The following is a 27839-nucleotide window of genomic DNA, read 5'->3' on the forward strand; positions in this document are numbered from 1 at the left end:
AGCAAGCATGGTGGCTCATGCCTATAATCTCAGCGCTTTGGGAGGCCAAAGTGGGCGGATCACCTGAGGTCAGGAGTTCCAGACCAGCCTGGCCAACATGGCAAAACCCCATCTCTACCAAAAATACGAAAATTAGCCAGGCATAGTAGCATGTGCCTGTAATCCCAGCTACTTGGGAGGCTAAGGCAGGAGCATCAGTTGAACCCGGGAGGCAGAGGTTGCGGTGAGCCGGGATCCCACCATTGCACGTCGGCCTGGGCAAGAAGAGTAAAACTCCATCTTGCAGGGGAAAAAATTTCCCTGATAAACCAGTAAAAGACATTAATTTTATTATATTTTTACTTTGAGAACATGTTTTTAATATTCTGTGTGACTAAACAGAAAGTAGCATTATGCACTTCTCCGTACCAACGTATGATAGCTATCTCAAGGAAAAGCACCTATGTGACTGAATTATGAGCTCAATTAGCCATTTTTTTCTTTTTGTTTCAAGACAGAGTCTCGCTCTGTCACCCAAGGCTGGAGTGCAGTGGTGCAATCTTGGCTCACTGCAACCTCTGCCCTCCTGGGTTCAAGCAAATCTCCTGCCTCAGCCTTCCAAGCACCTAAAATTACAGGCATGCACCATCATGCCAGCTAATTTTTTGTATTTTTAGTAGAGACGGGTTTTACCATGTTGGCCAGGCTGGTCTGGAACTCCTGACCTCAAGTGATCCACCTGCCTCGGCCTCCCAAAGTACTGGGATTACAGGTGTGAGCTACCGCGCCTGGCCTAATTAGCCATTGTTTTCAAAGAAAACCATTTTGACTGGAAAGAATACTGACAAACTATAGTTATTTAGACTTAAATGTTTAGTAGACATTTCCTCAAAAATGAATCAAGAGAACTTTTCAGTTCAAGGAAAATAACTGACATATTTGTTGTTAATGATAGAATTTGAGCTTTCAAGCAAAAATTAGAATTTTAGAAAACTTTTATCTTCCGCCATGATCTTGAGTGCTTTCCAATAGTTAAGGACTTTTCTACTGAGATCAGTGGTGATTCTAAGGAATGTGATTTAACATTGAATAATGAAATGTGTTAACATTTGAAAGATTTGCATAACTCAGTGAACCAGTGTTTTCCAAATAACCAATGTATCATGTTATGTGGGAGAAGGATCCACTGGACAGACCAATGGATTTTATGGAATAAAGTGCAAAATTTCATTCATTTCAGATTCCACATGCAATTACCCTTTAAGAAACTACCATTTGTCAAATTTTAATGGACTATCAGAAACGATCTAAAAAGGCTATTAAAATTCTTCTCCCTTTTCCTACTACAGATCTGCATTTTATTCCTAGGCTTCAATCAAAACAACATATCAAAACAGACCAAACACAGAAGCAGGTGACTATACAGGTGTCTTCTATTAAGCCAGACTAAAGAAATTTGCAAAGATGTAAAACAACCCCGTTCTTTTCTCTAAATTTATTTTGTAAATGGTTATTCTTCATAAAAAATATCTGTGTTGATATGTAATAGGTTTATTATGTCATTTTTTAATAAATAAATAAATATTAAGAGTATAAAGGGGTCCTCAAACTAAAAAGTTTGAGAACTACTGTACCCTCATAACTTCTCTGGGAAGTAGAACTGGTTTAACCTACTTTTTACAGATGAATAAATAGGTTCTGCAAAGTTAAGTAACTTGCCCAAGATTCCCAGAGCCTTGTGACTGACTACACAAGAGAAACACCTGGGAGCTTTTAAAAACTCCCATTAAGTGTTCTGCAGTAGAGAGCAGGCATTTCTTTTTAAGGTCCCAAGTAATTCTCTATTTGCAGATGGGGTTAAGGAACCACTGTCCATTAGGTTACAAATCTCCCAAACACCAATCTGATTAATAAGTCTATAAAATATATTTTCTTGTATATTTAGACCACATCATTGTAGGTTCTGAATTTACCCAAAGACCACACAAAGTTTAAAAAAATTTTTAACTGGATTTCATTTTACTTACAGGATACTTGCTTTGCCACTCAACAGGATAGTTGTAATCTTGCATGATCCAGGGATGGTTCAATAGATTTTTCAAAGAAATCCGTTTCTTTGGGTCCACCTAGTGGCCATTAAAAAGTAGCTAGAGATTAACATTTCAAATAGAGAACATAGAACACCTTTCCTCCTGAGAAATCAAAATGCATTAGAACAGATGTAAACTTTATCATCACAAAAATGCTGTCAAAGACCTTAAAATGGCCTTGGAATAAATTCTTTAAAGAAGCCAATAGAGGCAAGAAAACTATAGCAACCAACACAGGTTTGGAAGATAAATGTTTAATAAACATGAACTTCATTGGTATGGACATTATTCATGAAGTTCAGTCAATCTATTGTATGATGTAATAGTCTTTTACTGGAAAACCTATTCATGGGAAATACTCACCAATTTAACATTTAGGCAGCCACAATGCAGGGCATTCATACTGAATATGCAATCTCTACCTCCGATGAGCTTACAATCACACAGAACAAGTTGAAAAGCACACCTTTCCATTTGTAATTTTCAAATGTAAGGAGAGAAAAATTAATCAACAAAGATTAAGGTTTTTTTTGGAGTCTAGAAGAAAGTGTAAGGCGTTTTCAATCTCATTATGGAGATTTGGTGGTCCAGCCCTACTTAATCAAGGTGAGTGAGCCTGAGGTAAATTTTGAAAAAAAGAAGGAGATGACTTAATAGATGAAAAAACCAGAAGATATTCTGAATATATAATGAAAAAAATATTGCACTAATAAGATACTCATATTTTCAAAGTGTTTCCTATCAATCTCATTTTGTCCTCATAACACTACATAGCAGTGAGGCCAGGCTCAGAACTCCCATTTTATAGATCAGATTAGGTGATACATTGATTGATTGGTAGAGTGCTTACCTAGACCTCACTCCTAACTTGCACCCTCAGAGGCTCATTCCACTAAATCTGTAGGTCTCAAAGTGTGGTCCCAAGACCAGCAGCATCAGCATCTTCTGGGAGCTTGTTAGAAATGCACAATTTCGGTCTTGCCCCAGATCTACTGAATCATACACTCTGGGGCTGGAGCCAAGCAATCTGTGTTTTAACAAGTCCATGGGGTAATTTTGATACCTGCTGAAATTTAAGAACCACTGCACTAGATCACAGGGCCCATTCAATAGTATATCCACCCATGCAAGCATTTATTCAATATCTACTAATGTATTTAATCTGCAAAAGTTGGGAATAGGTGAGATGCAGTGGCTCATACCTGTAATCTCGGCACTTTGGGAGGCTGAGGCAGGCAGATCGCTTGAACTCAGGAGTTCAAAACCAGCCTGAGCAACATAGCAAAAACCCATCTTTACGAAAAATACATAGTTTTCTGAAAGTAAGGAATAAAATGATAAATAATTTAAAAACAACCAAAAAAAAAAAAACTAAAGAAAAAATACAGGAAATTAGTCAGGTGTGGTGGTGTGCACCAGAGGTACCCGCTACTTAGGAGGCTGAGCTAGAAGGATCACTTGAACCTGGGGTTCGAAGCTGTAGTGAGCCAAGATCATACCACTGCACTCCAGCCTGGGCGACAGAGTGAGACCCTGTCTATAAAAAAAATTTTTTTTTCAAGAGGCCAGGCTGGGTGCAGTGGCTCACACCTTGTAATCCCAGTATTTTGGGAGGCCAAGTTGGTGGATCACCTAAGGTCAGGAGTTCAAGACCAGCCTGGGCAACATGGTGAAATCCCATCTCTACTAAAAATACAAAAACCAGCTGGGTGTGGTGGCATACACTTGTAATCCCAGCTACTCAGGCGGCCAAGGCACAAGAATTGCTTGAACTCAGGAACCCAGGAGACGAAGGCTGCAGTGAGCCAATATAGTGCCATTGGACTTCAGCCTGGGTAAGAGAGCAAAACTCTGTCTCAAAAAAAAAAAAAAAAAGAAAAAAAGAGGCCAGTGGCTCACGCCTGTACTCCCAGCACTTTGGGAGGCCAAGGCAGGCGGAAAACTTGAGGTCAGGAGTTTGAGACCAGCCTGGCCAACAGGGTGAAACCCTGTCTCTACTAAAAATACAAAAACTAGCCAGGCATGGTGGCACACGCCTATAGTACCAGCTACTCAGGAGGCTGAGGCAGTAGGATCACTTGAAACCGGGAGGCAGAGGTTGCAGTGAGCCGAGATCACACCACTGCACTCCATCCTGGGTGACAGAGGGAGACTTCATCTCAAAAAAAAAAAAAAGAGTTGGGGCTGGGTATGGTGGCTCACACCTATAATCCCAGCACTTTGTGAGGCTGAGGCAGTCACATAACTTGAGATCAGAAGTTCAAGACTAGCCTGGCTAACAAGGCGAAACTCCATCTCTACTAAAAATACAAAAATTAGCCGGGCATGGTGGTTCACACCTATAATCCCAGCTAGTTAGGAGGCAGCAGAGGCAAGACAATCGTTTGAATAAAAAAATTAGCCAGCATGGCGGCTCACTCCTATAATCCCACCTACTCAGAAGGCAGAAGCACTTGAACCGAGAAAGCAGAAGCACTTGAACCCAGAAGGCAAAGGTTGCAGTGAGCCAAGATCACCCCACTGCACTCCAGCTTGGGTCTTCAAAGGAGTGAGATTCTGTCTCAAAAAAAGATTTAGGAATAAAAGAGTGGAGCAAGAGCTAGTTAGAGAAAACAGACAATGCTCAAGAAAAAGTAAGAAAAGCCATATCAGCTAAGACATATAGTAGGTGTCTAAAATAAATTGGTTTTACAAGATAATTAAGAAAGGATCTAATAGAGGATATTTTCAAGGTAGATGTGAGTGGGATTTTTTTAAGCTAATGGTAAATGTGGTAGCAGCACAGATATCTTAAAAGTTGAATCAAACAATTACGACAGACTTCTTTATTTAAAAATAAAGTTTACCTGCAGCATTTGTTGAAGAAGCAGAATGCTACTGGGAGAGAGCCACTTGGGAACATCGTATTTTCCTCTCTAAAAAAAAACAAAACATTTAAGAGATTTAGGTTCAGTCAGCCTTGACACAAATTCCTAAGGTAATAACATTCTGGAGGTTTACTTCTATGCTTGAAGACTTCACCCAACTACAATACTTGGTAAACATTAATAACTAAAAAAATCAATTTGTTGGCTGGGCATGGTGGCTCACGCCTGTAATCCCAGTACTTTGGGAGGCCAAGGCGGGTGGATCACCTGAGATCAGGAGTTCAAGACCAGCCTGGAAAACATGGTGAAACCCCGTCTCTACTAAAAATACAAAAATTAGCCAGGCGTGGTGGCAGGTGCCTGTAATCCCAGCTACTCTGGAGGCTGAGGCAGTAGAATTGCTTGAACCTGGGAGGTGCAGGTTGCAGTGAGCTGAGATGGCACCACTGCACTCCAGCCTAGGTGACAGGAGAGACTACGTCTCAAAAAAAAAAAAAAAGAAGAAAAGAAAGGAATAAAAATAAATTTCTTGCCTTAAAGAACAAAATCAAGCATATTAAATACTATCATTACCTCTAAATTACCCACATATCAGGGAAGGGCTAGAGCACAAAGAATGTAACAGTAGCAAACATAAATGTTATACGGCTTTGTAATCTGTAGTATTAAATGGACAGCAAGTATACACTGTAGTCCATTTTTGTACTGTCGAAACAAGTATTAGTTTATAATCTCAGAGCAATTATCAGTTGACAAAATGAAGCAGCAGAAAAGCATATTTGGTGATAGGACATAGGCTATGGTTAAAAACAGGTCCTCCACAAAGCAGAATTCACAAACTTTGAGGGAAACTGGTGAAAGCCACTTTCTAAGGTAAATACCTTTTTTAGGACTAGAAAAGACTCAGGAGGCAAATGCATACACCCTAGTATACTCAGAAATTATGGTCACCAAGTCATCAATCCAAGATCAGGGACTTGCTAAATACTAACATGTGATAGAATACCTCTTACAAACCTGCCACACACATCGTCTTTCCCAATTCAGAGGAAGCAATACCAGAGTTTCTCACAGCAGAAATCACATTGTTTAATGATGCTAAAATAACAGGTTAATTATCTGAGAAAAACTGATTAACCTATAATTCATAGAACATACTAAAATTAATTCTACCCAGATTAAATGAAAATACAAAACCATACAGTTCTTAAAGAAAGCATGAGTAATTACTTTTAGAATCTTTCTAGACATAACAGCAAAGCTAACTATAAAGACTAATATATGACAAAATCAAAAGATGATATTTCTGTACAACAAAACATCACTAACAAAGTTAACAACAAATTGAGGAAAAAAAATCTTTTCCAAAGGTCACAGGCAACTGTCACTTACTACTGCTGAATCCCAGAGAGTTGGCTAGAGCATCTAAAACCCATCCTTCCCAGGGATAGGCATGGAGCCCAGACAGCAGTGAACCTTCAGGTTGGGGTCCAGTTGGCTGCAGATGAGGCTGGGTAGGGAGAAGTAAATTCAAGGCTTCATTGCTACAATTTGAAAACAAACTCTGAGCCGGCATGGCGGCTCATGCCGAATCCCAGCACTTTGGAAGGCCAAGGTCAGGAGTTAGAGACCAGCCTGACCAACATGGTGAAACCCCATCTCTACTAAATACAAAAAAATAACCAGCCATGGTGGTGCATGTCTGTAATCCCACCTACTTGGGAGGCTGAGGCAGGAGAATCACTTGAACCTGAGAGGCGGAGGTTGCAGTGAGCCAAGACTGCGCCACTGCACTCTATCCTGGGCAACAAGAGTGAAATTCAGTCTCAAAAACAAAACAAACAAACAAAAAAAACCTTGTCAGTTTCTGCCTCTGGCAAGTGGTAACGTGCCCTGGCAAGGTGTAAATAAGAATGGGCTCTCTCGATAATATCGAGTGCTTTAGATAAAGGGAATGAAAAATGGAATAATATTAATTAATTTTTTTTTTTGAGTCAGAGTTTCGCTCTTGTTGCCCAGGCTGCAGTGCAATGGCATGATCTCGGCTCACCACAACCTCCGTCTCCCAGGTTCAAGCGATTCTCCTGCCTCAGCCTCCTGAGTAGCTGGGATTACAGCCATGTGCCACTATACCCGGCTAACTTTGTATTTTTAGTAGAGACAGGGTTTCTCCATGTTGGTCAGGTTGGTCTTGAACTCCTGACCTCAGGTGATCCACCCGCCTCAGCCTCCCAAAGTGCTGGGATTATAGGCGTGAGCCACCACGCCAGGCCTAAATGTAGTAATGTTAAAGTAATTTGTAAAATGAAAGCTACTGTTCTTCCTAGGAAACACTCGCAAGTCAGTCTGTCTACTCTCATCAGAAAGGTTGGTTTTTGACCCTTTCTTTTTAGATTGTTTAACAATGCCTCTCTGGGACTTTGATTACTTCTTTAACATAATTGAAAGCCAGCCTGCCATACATCTTAGGACTCTGAGTGATCCATACCTGTCTATTTTCCCACTCACCTTTAAGGTGGAATGATTATGTAAGAATTATATCCTAGATGGTTCATAAGAACAGAGAACCCCAGTGCTGGTGCTAGTCAATCGCTTCCTCACCTACCTGCCTCCATCCTCCTAGCTGCATTCATTTACAGTAGGCGGGTGTGTGTGTATGTGTGTTTGCATTTGCGCGCACACTTGTGCTTGTCCTTGTCTCCTGTGTTCCGGGATCAAACTGAGTGTCGGGCTGCTATTTCTTGTGGCCTGGAAGAAGAGAGTTTTTATTTCTGTAATTGGCCACAGGAAAAAGGCGTGGAAATTATGAACAAACCAACTCAAAATTACAAAGTTTTTCAGAGCTTATATACCTTCTAAGCTATATGTCTATGTGTAAGTATGCATTTGTCTAAAACCGTAAGTGATTAACTTCTTTTAAGCTATAACTAAGGTCTGAGTCCTCAAGACCTTCTGGAGCCTCAGTAAGTTACTTAATCTAAATGGGTCTAGGTGCTAGGGTGATTACTCTTATCTTGTATCCTGCTAAATCACAAAGGTTTGGGGAGTTCCTTTAGACCCCAATGAACTTGTTTGTGGAGGCCTGGAGAGTTTCTTCAGACCCCCAATAAAATTTGCTTAATCCTAAAAGGGTCCTGTTAAGAATTCCTTCGTTATCTTGTCATGCTTCAAGGCCCAGGCAAAGCCTAGACAAAACTCTTGGTGGGCTCTTAGTTACATTCCAGCCTTTGTATAAGGTCACAGGCTCAATTAGCTTTTAATGTATCATCTAGCTACTCAGTCAGTGCTGGGACGGTTGTAATGGAGGCCTGTGTGAATAAGTCCTGGTCTGACACACTCGGACTTAAATTTCTAAATTAGAATCCTTATTCAGTGCATTTTGTCTTTCATTCATTTTGGAGACCCTCTGGAGTTTGGCATAGACCAGTTCCTAATTGTATCATAAACAATTCTGTGATGAATGTTACTGTTCATAAATTTTTTCTTGGTCGGGCACGGTGGCTCACACCTACAATCCCAGCACTTTGGGAGGCCGAGGCGGGTGGATCACGAGGTCAAGAGATCGAGACCAACCTGGTCAACAAGGTGAATCCCCGTCTCTACTGAAAATACAAAAATTAGCTGGGCATGGTGGCACGCGCCTGTAGTCCCAGCTACTCGGGAGGCTGAGGCAGGAGAACTGCTTGAACCCAGGAGGCGGAGGTTGCGGTGAGCCGAGATCACGCCATTGTACTCCAGCCTGGGTAACAAGAGTGAAACTCCATCTCAAAAAAATTTTTTTTTAAATTTTCTTTTTGAGACGGAGTCTCATGGCACAATCTTAGCTCACTGCAACCTCTGCCTCATGGGTTCAAGTGATTCTCCTGCCTCAGTCTCCCAAGTAGCTGGGATTACAGGCATGCGCCACCACGCACAGCTAGTTTTTGCATTTTTAGTAGAGACAAGGTCTCACTATGTTGGCCAGGCTGGTCTCAAACTTCTGGCCTCAGGTGATCCACCCACCTTGGCCTCCCCGAGTGCTGGGATTACAGGCATGAGCCACCATGCCCGGCTCAAAGTTTGTTTTTGAACTATAGCAATGAAGCCTTTTTCATTTCTCTCTACCATGCCTCCTCTATAGCCAACTGGACCGCAACCTGAAGGCTCACTGATGCCTGGGCTCCATGCCTATCCTGGGAAGGAGGGGTTTTAGATACTCTAGCCAACTCTCTGGGACTCAGCAGTAGTAAGTCACAGTTGCTGGATGACTGGCCCTGACCTAGTTGGCCCAACTCTCATATCTGAGCTTTACTTTATTCCTGAGACCCAGGCTTTTCATGATCCCAATCCTGAGGACTTGCCTTTTCTTCTTCTTGTCATGTTTGCCCAGTCTCAAATATTTCAACCTGCTCTTGCCAGGGTACCATACAGAGTGGAGACCAGCTTGGAACAAAGATCTTCCTACGTGCTGATCAAATGACTGTGAGCTGCCTGAGTCTCTGATCACAGCCTGCTCCTAGAGTGTCCCCTGCCAGCTTCACTCCCTGTACTCTGGGTAGTCTTCCCTCTGCTGTTTGCAGAGCCGTTTGCTGCTTACTCTCTGGACACTATCTGTACTGGGTTGAATAGTAACCCTCCAACTGTGCAAGAATCCATTTGTTGTTTTAACCTACCACTCCGCAGTACTTTGTTACAACAACCCTAGGAAGCTCATACACTATCTATGAGGGTTTAGTTGCTTCACATCACCTCTCCCCCACCAGCATCTGCCCACCTCAAGGACAAGTCTGATTCCAGGTTTCAGCCCTTCCTGGTCTGCTCCAACATACAAATAACAGGTCCAAAACCAGATCTATCATAATAAAAGAGACATTATGCCTTTAAATTCTGAAACTACCATCTAAAACAAAAGTACTCTTAACTAAAACTAGGAGTACGCCACAGAAACCAAATGTAAAAATAAATACTCATACCAAAGTACTAAATAAAGAGAGCTCTACCAGACTGATTCCAAATTCCTCTTTGCCTTTTTATCAACCCTTTTTATCAACCTATTTTGAATTCTTAAAGTATCTTTTAATAGATCTCCTGTGCTTTGCTATAAGCTGGCACCATGGAAGCAATCCTATCCAGAAAGAAGCAGAGAAAACAAGTGAATGAGAAGTGTGGTGTTTCGCACATTGGAACAGCAATGGATTGGAGTCATATATTATGTTTGAATCCCAGTTCCGCCTCTTACTAGCTCCATGGGCTTGTAAGAGTTATTCAGTCTCTCTGGCCCTGTTTCTTAAGACAGGCTCTGAAAACAAATTGCCTAGGTTCAAATCCACAACGTACCTCTTGCTTGCTGTGGGACCTTATACAAGCTATTTGACCTTGCTGTGCTTTAGTTTCTTCATCTAAAAAAAAAGAAGTATAGTAACAATACCTACTGCATAAAATTTTTGCTAGGATTCAATGATTTAGTGTACATAAAGCACTTAGCACAGTGCCAGGGACACAGTAAGAGTTTGTTAAATGTTAGCTTTGACTGCTGCTGCTGATACTATTACTACCTTTATACTATCTATAATACAACTAATGCCACTTACAGGATTATAACACAAGAGAATGTATGTGAAAACACTCGGCATACTGCCTTGCACGTAAGAGACAATAAATATGTACTGAATCTGAAATAAATGGGAGGGGATAGGAATATTCAAAAAAGTAGTATTCCTTTTTTGAGGGCCAGAGATGGGCACATTGGCCAAAAGCCATGTATTCAAAGGTGCTAAATACTCAGTACAGCAAGAAAGTCTAAAGCCATTCTGAGGAATGTCACAGGCCTTCCCAATGGAGTACTGCCCCACCACTGCTATCTCAGATCTCAGGATTGTCTGGTAAGGTACACATCATCAAGTCAAGCCCTGGTCACATCACCTCCTGAAATGTACCCAACTACTTCCCCTATTTGGGCAGAACACCTCTGTAGAGTATCATCCACAAGTGGGTCATAAGGCCTGTGACTCATTACCATATCCTAACATTCTCAACTTTATTCTCTGTACTCAAATACTGGCCAAAATAGAGCCCAGAAAATGAACCCAGCTGCCAGGCTTAACCCAATCTCTTATTTGCACAGAGTACTTTAAAATGCACAAAACACTTGTACATATATTTCACCCTGTGTAGTAGGCAGGGACTATTAACCACATTATACAAATGGAGAAACCAAGTCTCAGCCACAGAGACTAAGTACTTGCTCAATATTGTAGGGCACTGGTGCTCAACTGGGGATGATTTGTCCTAAAAGGGGACATCTGGCAGTATATGGAAACATTCTGAATTGTCACAACTTGGGGATTACCCCTAGCAATTAGTGGGTAAAGGTCATGGATGCTGCTAAACATCCTATAATGCATGACAGCCCCCAACAACAAAGAATTATGTGGTCCAAATGCCAATAGTGTTAATGTTGAGAAACACTGCTTCTCAACAAAAAAGGGTCAGAGATAGGACCCTTGTTCCTGCTACTCTTTAAAGAGCAAAAAAGGGTCAGAGATATGACCCTTGTTTCTGCTATTCTTTAAAGAATCTGTGTTTGTTTATTTGAGAGACAATTACCTTGCAAATGAGAGCCAGAAACAGGTAACAGTGGAGAATCCAAGTGAAGAGTGGGAGAAAAAATCTATGGATTAAGCAAAATAATCCTGGGAATTCTAGTGGCTTGAAATTGTTTTTCACACTGTTCTAAGAAAGGCAGGCCATCTCTCCAACACATAATCATAATGCTGTAATCAACTCTATACTTACAAAAATATAATCTCATAGAGACAACTTGCTCATTTTCTTTAAAATTATAAATTGTGACTGTTAGGAAGCAATTTTATTTTCAAACTACTCAATTTTCATTTGCTAAATTATTTATACTCCCCTAATATTTGTACACCACAGCTGGAGTACAGTCGTGCTTGTCTTTGAATGCAGTGACGACAAATGAATATAGGTGACATTAATAAGATGAATACTCAAGATGTTAGTAATCATGCTAGAAATTGCAGTTGAGCATTTGGGTTAAAATAGTCAACAAACACAAAAGATAAACGAAGTCTGCCTTTTAAACAAGAGTTACATACGGTGCATCAAATATTGCTGGGTTTTTCAATCAAACCAAGAACTGAGGAAAGTGTTATTCCCAAGTGAGGAATTTTAGAACATTCTAGGCAAAGATATATACTGCATGCAAGTGATACGACACCTTAATTAGATTCAACCAGCAGACTGTATTACACTGTGACTCGGAACAATAGTTCTGAGCCAAGATTACAATAAATTTCAAAATCTATAATGTGTGAAATTAAATTCCACAATAATGCATAAAAGTCCTAATTTGAATCAATTTTCAACTTGCAAATACATGAAAAACTAAAAAATGAAATTCAGAGCAGGAGAAACAAAGAATATACAGTATTAGTAAATAATATTAATTAGGAAGACCAACTCTCCACTGAACGAGAATTAGACATTTTCTACCACATTCATTCCACTGTAAAGATATTTAATTTTTCAAAAATACCAGAACTTGGATCTAACATCTACTGTTAGGATCTAACACTTTTGTATTATTTTAAGGTAAGCTCTCTCCCTCAATGGATTAATCTAGGATCCACTAATGCATTCGAATAAATAAAAGTAGAAAACACTGAAGACTGTATGTTGGTACATTCACCTTTTATTGATAAAACAATATACTGGTAATAGTATTAATTCCATGGCTGCCATATGAATGTGAACTTGCAGTAACAACAAATGAAGACAAATAAACAGCATAGAGGATTAAGGTCCAGATAGGTAAAAAATATAGCAAAGGTTAGAGGTAAGTCACGTTTGAAATGAAGAAACTGAGGCCAGCACGAAGATAATCCAATGTGAAGGAATTTATTCAGGCTCCCGGGTGAGGTTCTGTGGTCCAGACAGGAGGGGCCAGAGAAGTCACGCGGACTCCTCTCAGGCACGGGGTTTTATAGGGAGTGGAGGTGTTTGATTGGCTGTGCCCAAGGTGAGTGGGACAAAATGGAGGGGAGTGGGACCCGGATGGAACAAAATGGAGGGGAGTGGGGCCCAGATAGGACAAAATAGTAGGCAGGGAGGGGGCCCAGATAGGACAAAGTAGTAGGCAGGAAGACAAAATGGCAGGCACAGGGTGGGGCCTGCAGAAGACAAAATGACAGGCACAGAGTGGGGCCTGCAGAAGACAAAATGGTAGGTAGGGAGTGGGGTCTGGATGGGACAAAATGGTATCAGGTAGGTTCTGATGGGGCTTTTTTCCCAGACTCCTGGAGAGGGAAGGGGGTGTGTCCAAGCTCCCGGAGAGGGGGAGGGGGTGTGTCTGAGCTCCCAGAGAGGGGAGGGGGCGTGTCCGAGCCCCCGGAGAGGGGGAGGGGGTGTGTCCGAGCTCCCGGAGAGGGGAAGGGGGCATGTCCGAGCCCCCGGAGAGGGGGAGGGGGTGTGTCCGAGCTCCTGGAGAGGGGAAGGGGTGTGTCTGAGCCCCTGGAGAGGCAACCAGCCCTGCTCTGTCACCAGCCCCATTGAGATGTCATAAGAGCCCAGCTGCCCAGTGCCCCACCCAGACACAGACTAATGGGTGACTCAGGACTACCCTCTCCATTTCTGACCATTGTATTGGTCTGTGCACAACTTTCCTAACATGGGAAATTTACTAAGTGTATTTCGTTCCTGGGTACACCGCAGGCCCCAGCAGCAGTGGCAACTGCAAGGGTCACCTCCTGTCCACACAAACTCTTCAGCCGGCCAGGTTCACTCCGCAGTTCCTGCGCGTCTGCCTGCCTGACCATGGTCACCTAATGTCCATGAAGACTCTTCAACTCGCCAGGTTCACCCCGCAGTTCCTGCGTGTCTGCCTGTCCCACCATGGTCACCTAATGTCCATGAAGACTCTTCAACTCGCCAGGTTCACCCCGCAGTTCCTGCGCGTCTGCCTGCCCCACCATGGTCACCTAATGTCCATGAAGACTCTTCAACTCGCCAGGTTCACCCCGCAGTTCCTGCGCGTCTGCCTGCCCCACCATGGTCACCTAATGTCCATGAAGACTCTTCAACTCGCCAGGTTCACCCCGCAGTTCCTGCGCGTGCACCTGCCCCGGGAGCGCAAAACTCTCATCGATTCGTCTTGACCCCTGAGCCGGGTCTTCGACTTTGCATAGTAGTCAGCTGCAAGATCCTGAGCTCGAGCAATCAACAGTGGGACCCTCCTCCCTGTGTCTGGAGGCCTCCATCAAGCAAGAAACCTGTGCTGTCTCCACACAACTTTGCAGGCAGCAGAAGCACCGTGGGGAAAGTGCTGGGCCAGACCCCAAAGGTGGAGGTGAGGGCGGAAGAAGAGCTGGAAGAAGCGATGGAAGTAGACGATCATGTAGAGACCCAGGGGCAGGAGGAGGAGAAAGGGGGCCCCTGTAGCAGTGGGGGAGCAGCATCTATCTCAAGGCCCCTGGAGACTCAGGGAAACCTCGCTTCTGTCGACTGCAGTCCCAGGGCCTTAAAGGGAAATGTCCATAGCAGGAGCCTGACAGAAATGAACAGCGCTGACAAGGCCCAGGTGCCTGTGAGTTTCCACTCCAAGGGCCATGGAGTGCCCAGCGCACACAGCCCTGCAGGAGGCGTCCTTCCCTTTGGGAAGCCTGACCCAGTGTGGGGATCACTCCAGTGTAGAGACCCCTAAGTGTCTCCGCCATAATGGAGTTTGAGCCCAGACACGTTTTTCCCCCCTGGAAGCAGTTGAGCTGAGGGAAAGAAGGAACTGAAAGGAGTTTGATATTGCAAAAGTCTATTTCTGGTTCACTGACCTAATATTATGGCTGGGTGAAGGCTGTGTGGTTTTATTAGACATTGTGTTTCTTGAAGTTTTTGTACTGGGCTAGTTTTATCACTTTGTTTACCAAGTATTCACTGAAGCTTGTGATTATTCTCATGCCATTTGAAATTGTTGTCCTCAAGATTTATCGCTTGCTTTGACAGTTGTAAAATGTTATCTTATTCCCGTAAGTAGAAAAGGTCATCTGTTTGTTTTATGATTTTTTGGATCAATCTTTATGTACTAGTTTTATCTTGATCCCCAGGCTTGCAATGTTCTGTTCCCCTTTGTTGTAATGATTTGATGTTAGCCATTGTGGGCTGAAAAGTATATAATGAGACCCTGTGCACGAAATAAACTGCTGACTGGGGCACTGCCTCATCAGCCCTCCAGACCCCATCTTTCTGACATTCTTTTCGTCCGCACACTCTCTCTTCCAGGTATTGGGGCCCTGTTCCAACGCGAGAGACCCCAACAACCCAGCTCCAGCAGTGCTCCCTGGCCCAGTTCCTGGCTGCTCCCAGGTGCTGGGGAAAGACCACCTCCGCAGCTCCTCAGAGTCACCCATGGACTGGGAGGACACCCAGCCCAAGGATGCTGCAGCTCTTGCAGTAAGCAGCTGTTCCCTACCCACAGCTGGCAGCCAAAGTCTCCGACTGGTCCCTCCCCAGGAATGGAGGTGGGGGAGAGCTGAGGGGCCCCTACCCGCTAAACGTCCCCGCCGATCCCCGGAAGGATTCAGAGACACCACAGGCAGACGTACAAGACCAACATCCAGGAGACTGAAAAAGCGACATGGGAGAATAAAGATGTGATAAACTGCAGTGCCAGCCAGCCTGCCCCGATCTCTCCCCACCCTGCCCCAGTGACTCCCCACCCTGCCCCAATGTCTCCCCACCCTGCCCCAGGCCACCTAAATGTCACCTTGACCTCAAAAAGTGGTGGGATTCCAGGCATGAGTCAGCATGCCAGGCTAATTCATGTGTAATCTCACATGCATTCAACACAAGCACTGTAATTTGAGGTGCCAATCACCAGAGAAATTTGATTGGAAATGTGTATGGTTACAACTTTGATTTGGACATTTCTCTCCAACTAGTGTGAATAAAAATGTGCTTTTGATTGCATTGATTCCTCTGATTAGAGTACTACAAATTATGCCAAACTCATCCTAAATTTCTTGTTCAGTTTCCTTTACACGGTGAGGTCTGGATTACCCTGACTTTCCTTAATTTACAAATGCAACTTGTATTTCAACTAGCTAGCATGGATGCCTTGCCCTCCTCCTATGCAACGGATATATTCTGGAATCAACATTAAACTGCATAGCAAGTTCGCATTCTCTGGGTTTTCTTCTTTTTTTTTGGTGTTTTGAGATGGCGTTTCACTCTGTCTAGAGTTTTCCTTTACATAGTGTTTTTACTTGACTAAACACAAAAATAAAATTTGTTTCCATAGTTCAAAATTCAGTGCATAAGATTAATTAATATGTAGAAATTGGAGAGAAAAATTTGAAAGATATGACCATTTTTTTCTGTTTTCAACTTGAGCAAGGTTTCTAAAGGATAGGGTCTAATTTATTAACAGTGTAAGTGAATAAAATTGGTTGAATAGTTTTATTGGAATTAAAAGGATAATAGGAGAGTCTTTCACCTTTAACTACTTGGCTGATAGATCTCTTATTTACAGTGCAGATAGTTAAAACCAGGGGCAATCGACATGCTTTGCATGCGCGGTTTAGTAAAGGAATATTTAGTAGCTTCCCTTTATCATTCTTTTCCCACATCTGTAGAGTTTACGGATCCTGGACCACTGCAGGCTTTAGCCTTCTTCAGGGAATTGATCTGATAAGATTCAGTGCTGCTAATGTCTGAATTCTTACACAGAAAGAAAAAAACTCAAATCCCTTTTTATTTTTCAGGATACCTCTTTTATTTTCTCTGTAGAATCAAAATAATATTCGTTTCTCCAGGGAGAGAGAGTGACAGAAAATTGATAACATATTCTGTGAATAGCTGAAAAAGGAGAAGAAATACGTTCTCATTGACTATTCAAAGTCTCATTGTTAGAGGAGTTTGGATCAGTAAATTCTAGTGAGTCTGATAAACGTTTTTAATTCTCTGAATAATGAGGCAACACATATCTGTATTATGTCCCTTATCGTTTGTTGTAAATTACCTAGAACATGAACTACCATGAGGTCTTCTTTTTAATGTATTTTGTTAAAATTATAGGCATAAATATAACAAATTAAGTCACTTCAAGAGATTGTAAGCCATTCTTAATTACTACATACAATAATACTACAAATCCTTAGTGGATGATCGCAACCTCTCTGGGCAGCATCAGAGCTTGTAAGTGGTTAGAGATTTGGGTGGCATTGACTATATTGGGAGGGATAGGGGGTTGAAGCAAAGGGTTAAGACAGGGAGTAGTCTCAGGAGAGACAGTAGGAGGTGTGTATGTGAGGGGTTTGACTTTGTGTATGTGAGATTAGTGAGTTGGAGAGTGGCCCCCACAGCCTGGAGAATATCTCATCCTAGCAAGGGAACAGAGCATGAGGGTATGATTAAAAAGGAGTGAGAGAAGGGGTGTCCCTCAAGGACACAGGCTAGGGGAGGAGTTTGGTTAGGACAGGAAGGCTTTCCCTCGATTCCCATGACCGTGACCTGGGAAGGTGTACTAGGCCCTGAGTAGGAAGGCAATACAGAGTAGGTAGCCTCCATGTCCACTAAAAAGGAAATGGACTTACCCGCTACCTGCAGTGTTACCCTGGGCTTGGCAAGGGTGATGGGGGTCCTCGAGTCCGGGCTGCGTCAGTCATCCAGAAGGCCAAGTAATTCAAGGGGAGGGATTGCTTCCCGCGGACCTGCCTGCTCCTCACAGAGAGGTGCGGGGAGTGGGCCTTTGGTCTGGGATGGGCAATCAACCTTCCAATGTCCAGTCTGTTTGCAGCTTGGGCAAGGTCCAGGAGGTGGACGAGGACAGGGGCACTGCCGGGCCCAATGTCCCTCTTGACCACATTTAAAACATGGTCCGGACGGAGCTCTTAGAGCATCTTGGAAGGGTTTCGATGGACCTTTCCCACTGGGTGTTCGGTAGGTTGCCGGCCTTAGGGCTGCCACAAGAGCTCGGGTTTGGAGGCCAACCTTCTGCCGTAAGTGGGCCTGTCAGGTGGCCTCAGCCTTATCCTCTCGGCCATTAAAGACCTTAAATGCCATGTTTACCAGGTCTCATATGAGAGTCTGGGGGCCCGCCTTGGCTTTCTTAAGTTTCCTCCTTATATCGGCCACCGACTGGGAAATTAAGTGAGTGGCTAGGACTGTAGCCTCTGCTAAGGAGGCCGGATCCAGCTGGGTATGGAGGATCATAGCATTAGTCAGGCGGTCAAGGAAGGCGGCTGGGTTTTCATCGGGTCCCTGAGTTATTTCCCTTAACCTATCGTAATTGACTACCTTTTGGGCTGCGCTTTGCATGCCCGCCAGGAGGCAGTGTAGCATCTGGTCTCGGCGGCGGCAGCCATCCCAACCGTCCTGATAATCCCAGTTAGGGTCGGCCTCGGGGACTGCTGCCGCACCTACTGGCATCTGATTGTTAGTCAGATGTACCTGATTAGTGTGTTCCCGGGCTGCTGTAAAAATCCGGTCACGCTCATCTGGGGTAAGGGTGGAGGATAGGATTACAAATGTGTCATGCCAGGTTAAATCATATGCCTGAGTAAGGTAGCGGATTTCTTTGGTGTAAGCAGTAGGATTGGTGGAGAAAGATCCTAGGCGTTTCTCAATGGCTGACAGATCAGAGAGGGAGAAGGGAACGTGCACTCGGACAATACCCTCTGCTCCGGCCACCTCGCGGAGGGGGCAAAGGAGGGAGGCTTCGTCGCTAGGAGCGCTGCGTGAGCGGATGTGTGCACTAACGGGAGAGGCTAGGTTGGAATTAGGAGATGGAGGATGGGGGGGATTGTCGCACCTTCATTATCACCCTTATCATTACTACTGTCATTACTGCAACCTTTATCATCACTACCTTCAGCATTATCACCATTACCGTAACCTTCATTATGATCACTACTACTTTCACCATCATCACTATCGCCACCATGAATAAAATATAGTTCCATTTCAGTAAGGTATTAACAGTTACTTATTTTATCTTTGTGGATAAGACTACAAAATCTTGGCTAAGTGTAGCTGAAACAGAATAAAACTAAAAACCAATACCCAGAACACTTAGGGAGTGGTCCTGTTCTATTCAGTTTTTTAATCAAGAACTTAGTTTAGGGATATTTAAGAAATGTGCAAATGGTGCAATGCTGGCAGGGACAGCTGTTATTACATGAGTGCAGAATCAAGATTCAAAATTTCAAAAGAAAAGAATGCTAGACTGAAACAAAAAAAATTGAATGTGAAGAAACAGAAGTCAAAGAACTTACAGCTACTCAGAGCTGGAACGGATCTTGAAAATAATTGATTACTGCAGTGCACAAATGCTGCTGACAAAGGAAACAAGGACCAATAAGTACTGGTGACAAGAAAAATGCATGGGAAAGCCAATGCATAATAATATTTAAATTAATTAGGAGAACTAACTTGTAGCCTTAGTAAATCAGAAAAGATGGGATGTCTGGGAAGATTCCCAAATTAATAGGCAGGATTAAATTTGCCTATTAATTTTGGGATGGGGATCCTTCCTCCTCTAATTGGGAGGGATCCTTACTCCTTCCCAATTAATTGGGATTAATTAATTTTGGGCTGTGGATCCTTCCTCTTTTAGGCATCTGTGATTTTCAGGTGACTAGCAACTACAGAGCTGGGAAAGAATATTTCATAGTGGTTATGAGAATGGGCTCTGAGCTTGACTGCTAGGGTTCAAATCCCAGCTCTGCTACTCACTAACTATAAGACCCTGAATAAGTTATTTAAGGTCTCTGTCCTTCATTTCTTCATCTGTAAGAGGAAGACAACAATAGCAACCGCCTCATTTACAGCAGAGCCTGGTAAATAACAAAAGCTTATGCATGTTAAGTATTACTTTTGTGACAACAGGATGAGAATATGCATGCCAGCAAACATTTTATTTTTTCTGAGCAACCATGTGCAACAGCCACAAAGATATGCAACACACACACTTCAGAAAGCTCTATCCATTCGGAGGCGGGAAACAAGGAAGTAGAGAAGAAAGTAGAAAGAATTAAATAACAAAGACAGCTGCAGATGCTCTAGACAGAAGAGATCTCATTCAGCACAACTCAAACCAACACAGAAATCCATTTCTGTACACCTACAGAGACTCAGACCTGGCCTGCAGAAGGCATCTCCCCCACTTTCTACATCAGTTTTTGGGGGTTCAAAACTCACTGAAAACTTTATCATTCCATTTTTTTTAAAAATCAACATTTGCAAACCAAATTCAACAGTAATGTGTTTGGGTTTTTTTTGGTTGTTTTTTGAGATGGAGTCTTGCTCTGTCGCCTAGGCTGGAATGCAGTGGCGCGATCTTGGCTCACTGCAATCTCTGTCTCCAGGGTTCAAGTGATTCTTCTGCCTCAGCCTCCCAAGTAGCTGGGACTACAGGCACACGCCACCACGCCTGGCTAATTTTTGTATTTTTAGTAAAGACTGGGTTTCACCATATTGGCCAGGCTGGTCTTGAACACCTGACCTCGTGATCAACCCGCCTCAGCCTCCCAAAGTGCTAGGATTATAGGCATGAGCCACAGCATCCAGCCCAACAGTAATGTTTTAATTCTTTATACAGAATGTATTTATGCACTACTGTGGAATTAGAAATTAATTTTAAAAAATTATATATACAAAGAAAATTTTAAAAATTATATCTATGAACAGAATAAAGGAAGTTTCACGGTAAAATACTATGCAGCCATTAAAAAGATTAAACCTGGATATGGTGCTATGTATCAATATAAAACAATCTTCAAAAGTAAAGCATTAGGCCAGGTGCTATAGCTCACACCTGTAACCCCAGCAATTTGGGAGGCCAAAGCAAAAGGATCACTTGAGGCCAAAAGTTCGAGACCAGCCTGGCCAACATGGTGAAACTCCTACCCCTACTAAAAATACAAAAATTAGCCAGGCATGGTGGTGGATTCCTGTAATCTCAGCTACTTGGGAGGCTGAGGCAGGAGAATCACTTGAACCCAGGAGGTGGAGGTTGCAGTGAGCCAAAATCACGCCACTGCACTCCAATCCAGCTAGCCTGGGTGACAGAGAGAGACTGGTTCTCAAAAAAAAAAAAAAAAAAGTAAAGCATTCCATTTTAAAAGGAAGAGGGGATCAAAATCCATTAGCTGTGTGGATTATATAATACCAAAGAATATTCTGCAAATATATAGAAAGAATTTCTAAATAGCTGCCTCTGGGCCAGGTACAGTGGCTCACACCTGTAATTCCAGCACTTTGGGAGGCCAAGGCAGGCAGATCACGTGAGGTAAGGAGTTTGAGACCAGCCTGGGCAACATGGCGAAACTCTGTCTCTACTAAAAATACAAAAATTAGCTGGGTGTGATGGTGCACACCTGTAGTCCCAGCTACTTAAGAGTCTGAGGCAGAAGAATTGCTTGAACCCGGGAGGCGGAAGCTGCAGTGAGCCAAGATCGTGCCACTGCACTCCAGCCTGGGTGACAGAGCAAGACTCTGCTCAAATGAATAAATAATTAAATACATACATACATACATAGTTGCCTCTAGGAAAGAAAAGAAAGGGCTGAGTGGGAAGAGGCTTTTTTTAAAAAATTTTTTTACTATATACTTTAGTATTGCTTCAATTTTCTTTTTCTTTTTTTTTCTGAGATAGAGTCTTGCTCCATCAGCAAGGCTGGAGTGCAGTGGCACAATCTTGGCTCACTGCAACCTCTACCTTCTGGGTTCAAGTTATTCTCATGCCTCAGCCTCCCAAGTAGCTGGGAATACAGGCATGCGCCACCACGTCTGGCTAATTTTTGTATTTTAGAAGAGACGGGGTTTCACCATGTTGGCCAGGCTGGTCTTGAACTTCTGACCTCAGGTGATCTGCCCACCTCAGCCTCACAAAGTGCTGGGATTACAGGCATGAGCCACTACGCCCAGCCATACTAATTTTCTACCATATATACTTTGTTTTTCATTATAAAAATAATTAACTAAATGCCAGTTTCTTACTTAATAAACTACAAACCTAAGCTTTTTAGGCCAATGTTCAAGGAAAGGAGCAGGCAGGCTTTAGGAGTTGGGGGGAATCATTCTTCTATAGGTCACTAACTATAGTGGGGTCAACAAGCTTTTTCTGTACAGGGACAAATAGTTAAGTATTTTTGGTTTTGCAGGTCATATAATTTCTGTTGGCCGGGCATGGTGGCTCACGCCTGTAATCCAAGCACTTTGGAGGCCAAGGCGGGTGGATCACCTGAGGTCAGGAGCGCAAGACCAGCCTGACCAAAATGATGAAACCCCGTCTTTAAAAAAAAAAAAAAATTTCTGTCACAACTACTCAACTCCATCACTGTGGGAAAGCAGCCATGACAATACACAAACAAACAGGTATGGCTGTGTTACAACTTTATGTAAACAAACGAGTGATAGGCCAGATTTGGCCCATAGGCCATAATTTGTCAGTCTCTTCTATATCACCCACCCAAGATGACTGTAGTTTTAACCAACATATCCTTGCCTTTTGCACTCTAGAAAGGAGTAAATTAAGCTGTAGCATAGATGTCTGATTATTCATACACTCATAGAAATGTGTCTCATGAGCCGGGCACAGGTGGCTCATGCCTGTAATCCTAGCACTTTGGGAGGCTGAGTCGGGTAGATCACTTGAGGTCAGGAGTTCGAGACCAGCCTGGTCAACATGGTGAAACCCCGTCTCTACTAAAAATACAAAAAATTAGCTGGGCATGGTGGTGCGTGCCTGTAATCCCAGCTACTCAGGAGGCTGAGGCAGGAGAATTGCCTGAACCCAGGAGGCGGAGGTTGTGGTGAGCCGAGATCGCGCCACTGCACTCGAGCCTGGGTAACAAGAGCGAAACTCCGTCTCAAAAAAAAAAAAAAAAAAACAAAATTAGCCAGGCGTGGTGGCGCCTGTAATCCCAGCTACTGAGGAGCTGAGGCAGAAAAATGGCTTGAACCTCAGAGGTGGAGGTCATGGTGAGCCGAGATCACACCATTGCACTCCAACCTGGGCAACAAGAGCAAAACTCCGTCTCAAAAAAAAGAAAAAAAAGAAATGTGTCTCATGTACTCAAGAGTCAGGGTTATGTTCTGCACAGCGGCAGTATCATAGCCAATGAGGTTTATCTGAGGCACGATTATTGCTAATTGAAAACTTTTCCCAATTACCCAATATAGTCGACATTGGCAATTTTTGACAGTCTCTATGGAGACTGAAATAAAATAAAATAAAATGAAATAAAATAAAATAAAAAGTCAGGTTGGTAGGAATGATTTCTAAAGAGATCAGCTAGCACTTTCCAACAGGGTAAGACAGAGATACGCCCCCATCTATCTACTCCTTCTGTTTAACTTGCCCCTAATGCCTGGATAGTACTTGGAATAGCTAAAGACATGCCCTCCTGCCAAGCATTCTTCTGACATGTGAATTATATCATGTTAACATCGTAAATCAAAGACTTGTATAATCATGACTATAAAGAAGATAAATCAAAGTTTATAATTAGTAAATCCGAGAGAGATCCAAGATGGCTGATCACTAGCAGCTCGGGCACCTAGCTCCCAGTGAAAGCACAGAGAACGAGAGGACGCCACACTTTCAGACAAATATTTGTTGCTCACGGACCAAGAGATTCCCAGCGGAGGAACCCCACGGGTCGCCAGGGCGACTCTTGTGGCCGGTGCGGCGGTTTAGCTGGTGCCTTAGAGCGGCAGTTCTTGGTGCAGAGTCCGGAGATTCCCGGGCAGAAAAGCACCATCAATCTTAACACCACTGTTTTGGCCGGCGCAGTGGATTGCTCAGATTTCGGCGCTGGGAATCAAAAAGTTGGACGCCCGTTCAGAGACCTACCTAGTTAGAAAGTCAGTAATTACAAAGACAACAGACGGATAGATATATAATGAAGGGAAGAAAGCAGCCTAAAAAGGCAGAGAATACTCAAAATCAGAGTGCCTCTCCCTCTACAGGGGATCGCCATTCCTCATCAATAATGGAACAAGGCTTAATGGAGAACGAGTGTGTTCCAATAACAGAAGCAGGTTTCAAAATGTGGGTGATAAGAAACTTCCGTGAATTAAAAGAACTTGTTCTAATCCAATGCAAAGAAACTAAGAACATTGAAAAAAGGTTTGATGAAATGCTAACGAGAATGGACAATTTAGAGAGGAACATAAGTGAATTGATGGAGCTGAAAAACACAACACGAGAACTTCGCGAAGTATGCACAAGTTTAAACAGTCGAATTGATCAAGCAGAAGGAAGGATATCAGAAGTCGAGGACCAGCTCAGTGAAATGAAACGAGAAGACAAGATTGGAGAAAAAAGGATAAAAAGGAATGAGCAAAGCCTCCAGGAAATATGGGACTATGTGAAAAGACCTAATTTACGTTTGATAGGTGTACCTGAATGTAATGAAGAGAATGAATCCAAGTTGGAAAATACTCTTCAGGATATCATTCAGGAAAACTTTCTCAACCTGGCAAGGCAGGGTAATATTCAACTCCAGGTAATACAGAGAACACCACAAAGATATTCTTCAAGAAGACCAACCCCAAGGCACATAATCGCCAGATTTATTAGGGTTGAAATGAAGGAGAAAATACTAAGGGCAGCCAGAGAGAAAGGTCAGGTTACCCATAAAGGGAAACCTATCAGACTTACAGCAGATCTCTCAGCAGAAACCCTACAAGCTAGAAAAGAGTGGGGACCAATATTTAACATTCTTAAAGAAAAGAACTTTCAACCCAGAATTTCCTATCCAGCCAAACTAAGCTTTAGGAGCGAAGGAAAAATTAAATCCTTTGCAAACAAACAAGTACTTAGAGAGTTCACCACCACCAGGCCTGCTTTACAAGAGCTTCTGAAAGAAGCACTATACATATAAAGGAACAACCAATATCAGCCTTTCCAAAAATATATCAAAAAGAAAAGAACATTAACACAATGAAAAATTTACATCAACTAATGGGCAAAACAGCCAGCTAGCATCAAATACCAGTATTAAACTTATATATATTCTAATTGGATAAAAAGCCAAAACCCATCGGTATGCTGCATCCAGACCCATCTCACATGCAACAATACACAAAGACTCAAAACAAAGAGAAGGACGAAGATTTACCAACCAAACAGAGAGTAAAAATAAACAAATAAACAAAAAGCAGGAGATGCAATTCTCGCCTCTGATAAAGTAGACTTTAAAGCAACAAAGAGCAAAAGAGGCAAAGAAGGACATCACATAATGGCAAAAGGATTAATGTAACAAGAAGAGCTAAGGATTCTATAGATCAACCAGACAGAAAATTAACAAGGACATTCAGGACTTGAACTCAGACCCGGAACAAGTAAACTTAATAAACATTTATAGAACTCTCCACTTCAAATACACAAAATATACATTACCACCTCACACCTATTCCAAAAGTGACTACATAATTGGAAGTAAATCACTCCTCAGTAATCGCATAGCATTTCATAGGTTTAAATGAAATATTGGTTGGCTGTTTGTTTGTTATTTTCTTCCCTTATTTCTTCCTGACTACATCATTAAGTATAATTATCGGTATAAAAGAGGTTTTCAAAACTCATTACTAAATTGCATTCTAGCCTGGGCAAGAAAGCAATACTCCCATTCTCTCTCTCTCTCTTTCTCTTCCTTTTTCCTCCTCTTCTTCATTCTTTTTTTTCTTTCTTTCTAAAAAATAAATAAATAAATACTTAAATACAACTCAGATCCTACAAGCATCTGGACTCTAGGTCTGAGCTGGAGTTTCCTAAAAAAAATAAATAAATAAAATAAAATAAAATAAATCCACATAATACCTCATTTTGTTTTATACATCATACATCTTGATTGAGACTTTTAATGGTCAAGGCAAATATTCAAAATTTTAGCTGGATAAAATGACTCTATTTCTCTTTTATGGCATAGTATCTTAACTGCAGTCCCAAAATACTCATAACCAAGAAGTATGGTTAGAAGGCTCAATGTTTACAGAAGAATGCCAATCCTAGTCCCAGTTATACTCATGGCCCCTCTTGTTCTTATTCAGCATCATGGAATACCCATAACTTCAGATAATTTCCAGGGAGAATAATCCCTAATTAACTGACACTCAATAACCTGGCTGAGAGGTATTATACTTATCAAAGGACTGCCTAAAGAATGTGTAGAGTTGGCCAGGCATGGTGGCTCACGCCTGTAATCCCAACACTTTGGGAGGCTGAGGCGGGTGGATCATTTGAGGTCAGGAGTGCAAGACCAGACTGGCCAACATGGTGAATAAACTAGAAACCTGAGCTTTTTAGGCCAATGTTCAGAAATTGAGCTTTGTTAATATTTAGTATCGGCACTGGTAGTATGCTCACTAGTCCCTATATAACCTATACTATAGACACTCTTAAGAAAGAATGCTGAAACACATTTTTGTATTTTTAGTAAAAATACAAAAATTAGCTGGGCATGGTGGTACACCCCTGTAATCGAGCTACTCGGGAGGCTGAGGCAGAACTGCTTGAACTCAGGAGGTAGAGGTTGCAGTGAGCTGAGATCACGCACGCCACTGCACTCCAGCCTAGGCAACAGAGCAAGACTCTGTCTCAAAAAAAAAAAAAAAGAATACGTAGAGTTGACCATTCACTCATTCTTGATTGGTGGTCTTCAAAGTTAGGGCATGTGTACCACAGAGGATATGCAAGATGATCACCAAGGTGTGGAAAGAGACTATTATTAAGACTTCTATTTATATTCTTTTTCTATCTAACAAATAACAGAAATTGAGCTTTGTTAATATTTAGTATCAGCACTGGTAGTATGCTCACTAGTCCCTATATAACCTATACTATGAGACAATCTTAAGAAAGAATGGTATTGCAAAGCACTATGCTTTACAGGAGCACAGTTAAAAGGATTTACAGATTATAGTACATGGTTTAATGAAACTAAATCCTCATTGAATAGACAAGTGGCTCAAGACTCTTGCAAAGAAACCACAGATTGAAGACTATGAATACAAGAAAACGGTAACGGAGCTGACATTTCTACTTTTAGTATATCAACCAAATCACAAAGTTAAAAAAAAAAAAACCTGATTAGATTTAACAAGTTGTCTACAAAATTTGAAATTAGCAAGACTATTTTAAATAAGGACTTACATACACTATTGTTAACAATGAACCTCAAATATACGGCTATGTATATATGGCTACATTGCCATCACAATTCGATTTTTTTTTTTTTGAGACAGAGTCTCTCTCAGTAGCCCAGGATGGAGTGCAGTGGAGCAATCTCAGCTCACTGCACTCTCTGCCTCCTGGGTTCAAGTGATTCTCATGTCTCAGCCTCCAAAGTAGCTAAGATTACAGGAATGCACCATCATGACCAGCAAATTCTTGTATTTTTAGTAGACATGGGGTTTCACCATGTTGGTCAGGCTAGTCCTGGCCTCAAGTGATGTGCCCTGCTTGGCTTCCCAAAGTGCTGGGATTACAGGAGTGAGCCACTGGGCCCAGACTTCCCTTTTTTTTTTTTTTTTTTTAAGATATAGGGTCTTTAGCCTGGGCTGGAGTGCAATCATAGCTCACTGCAGCCTTGAACTCCTAGGCTCAAGCAATCCTCCCACCTCAGCCTCCTGAGTAGCTAGGACTAAAGACAAATGCCACCATGCCTAGCTAATTTTTCTTATTTTATTTTTTTATTTTTTTATTTTTTTTTTGAGACAGAGTTTCGCTCGTTACCCAGGCTGGAGTGCAATGGCGCGATCTCGGCTCACCACAACCTCCGCCTCCTGGGTTCAGGCAATTCTCCTGCCTCAGCCTCCTGAGTAGCTGGGATTACAGGCACGCGCCACCATGCCCAGCTAATTTTTTGTATTTTTAGTAGAGATGGGGTTTCACCATGTTGACCAG

The 27839-nt window shown here is 42.4% G+C and overlaps 1 protein-coding gene and 1 pseudogene across 6 annotated transcripts in view; one reads left to right on the plus strand and one right to left on the minus strand.

The window, feature by feature from the left end:
- Nucleotides 1-27839, minus strand: part of MELK (maternal embryonic leucine zipper kinase) — a 148710-nt gene that overhangs the window by 84755 nt on the left and 36116 nt on the right. For all 6 annotated transcript variants that reach the window (XR_010343903.1, XM_064379974.1, XM_064379979.1 and 3 more), the window contains exons 9-10: nucleotides 4916-4984; nucleotides 2007-2105 (exon numbers count right to left, since the gene is read on the minus strand). Coding sequence is in view for 5 of the 6 variants with exons in the window: in XM_064379974.1 (XP_064236044.1) it covers nucleotides 2007-2105; nucleotides 4916-4984 (168 nt within the window). In the remaining variant the exon portion in view is untranslated. The remainder of the gene's footprint in view (nucleotides 1-2006; nucleotides 2106-4915; nucleotides 4985-27839) is intronic.
- On the plus strand, nucleotides 23020-23145 carry LOC135277504 (U4 spliceosomal RNA; annotated as a pseudogene).

Source organism: Aotus nancymaae, unplaced genomic scaffold (genome assembly GCF_030222135.1).
Source record: "Aotus nancymaae isolate 86718 unplaced genomic scaffold, 86718_ANA_hifiasm-v0.15.2.pri h1tg000003l, whole genome shotgun sequence".
NCBI classification, from domain to species: Eukaryota; Metazoa; Chordata; class Mammalia; order Primates; family Aotidae; genus Aotus; species Aotus nancymaae.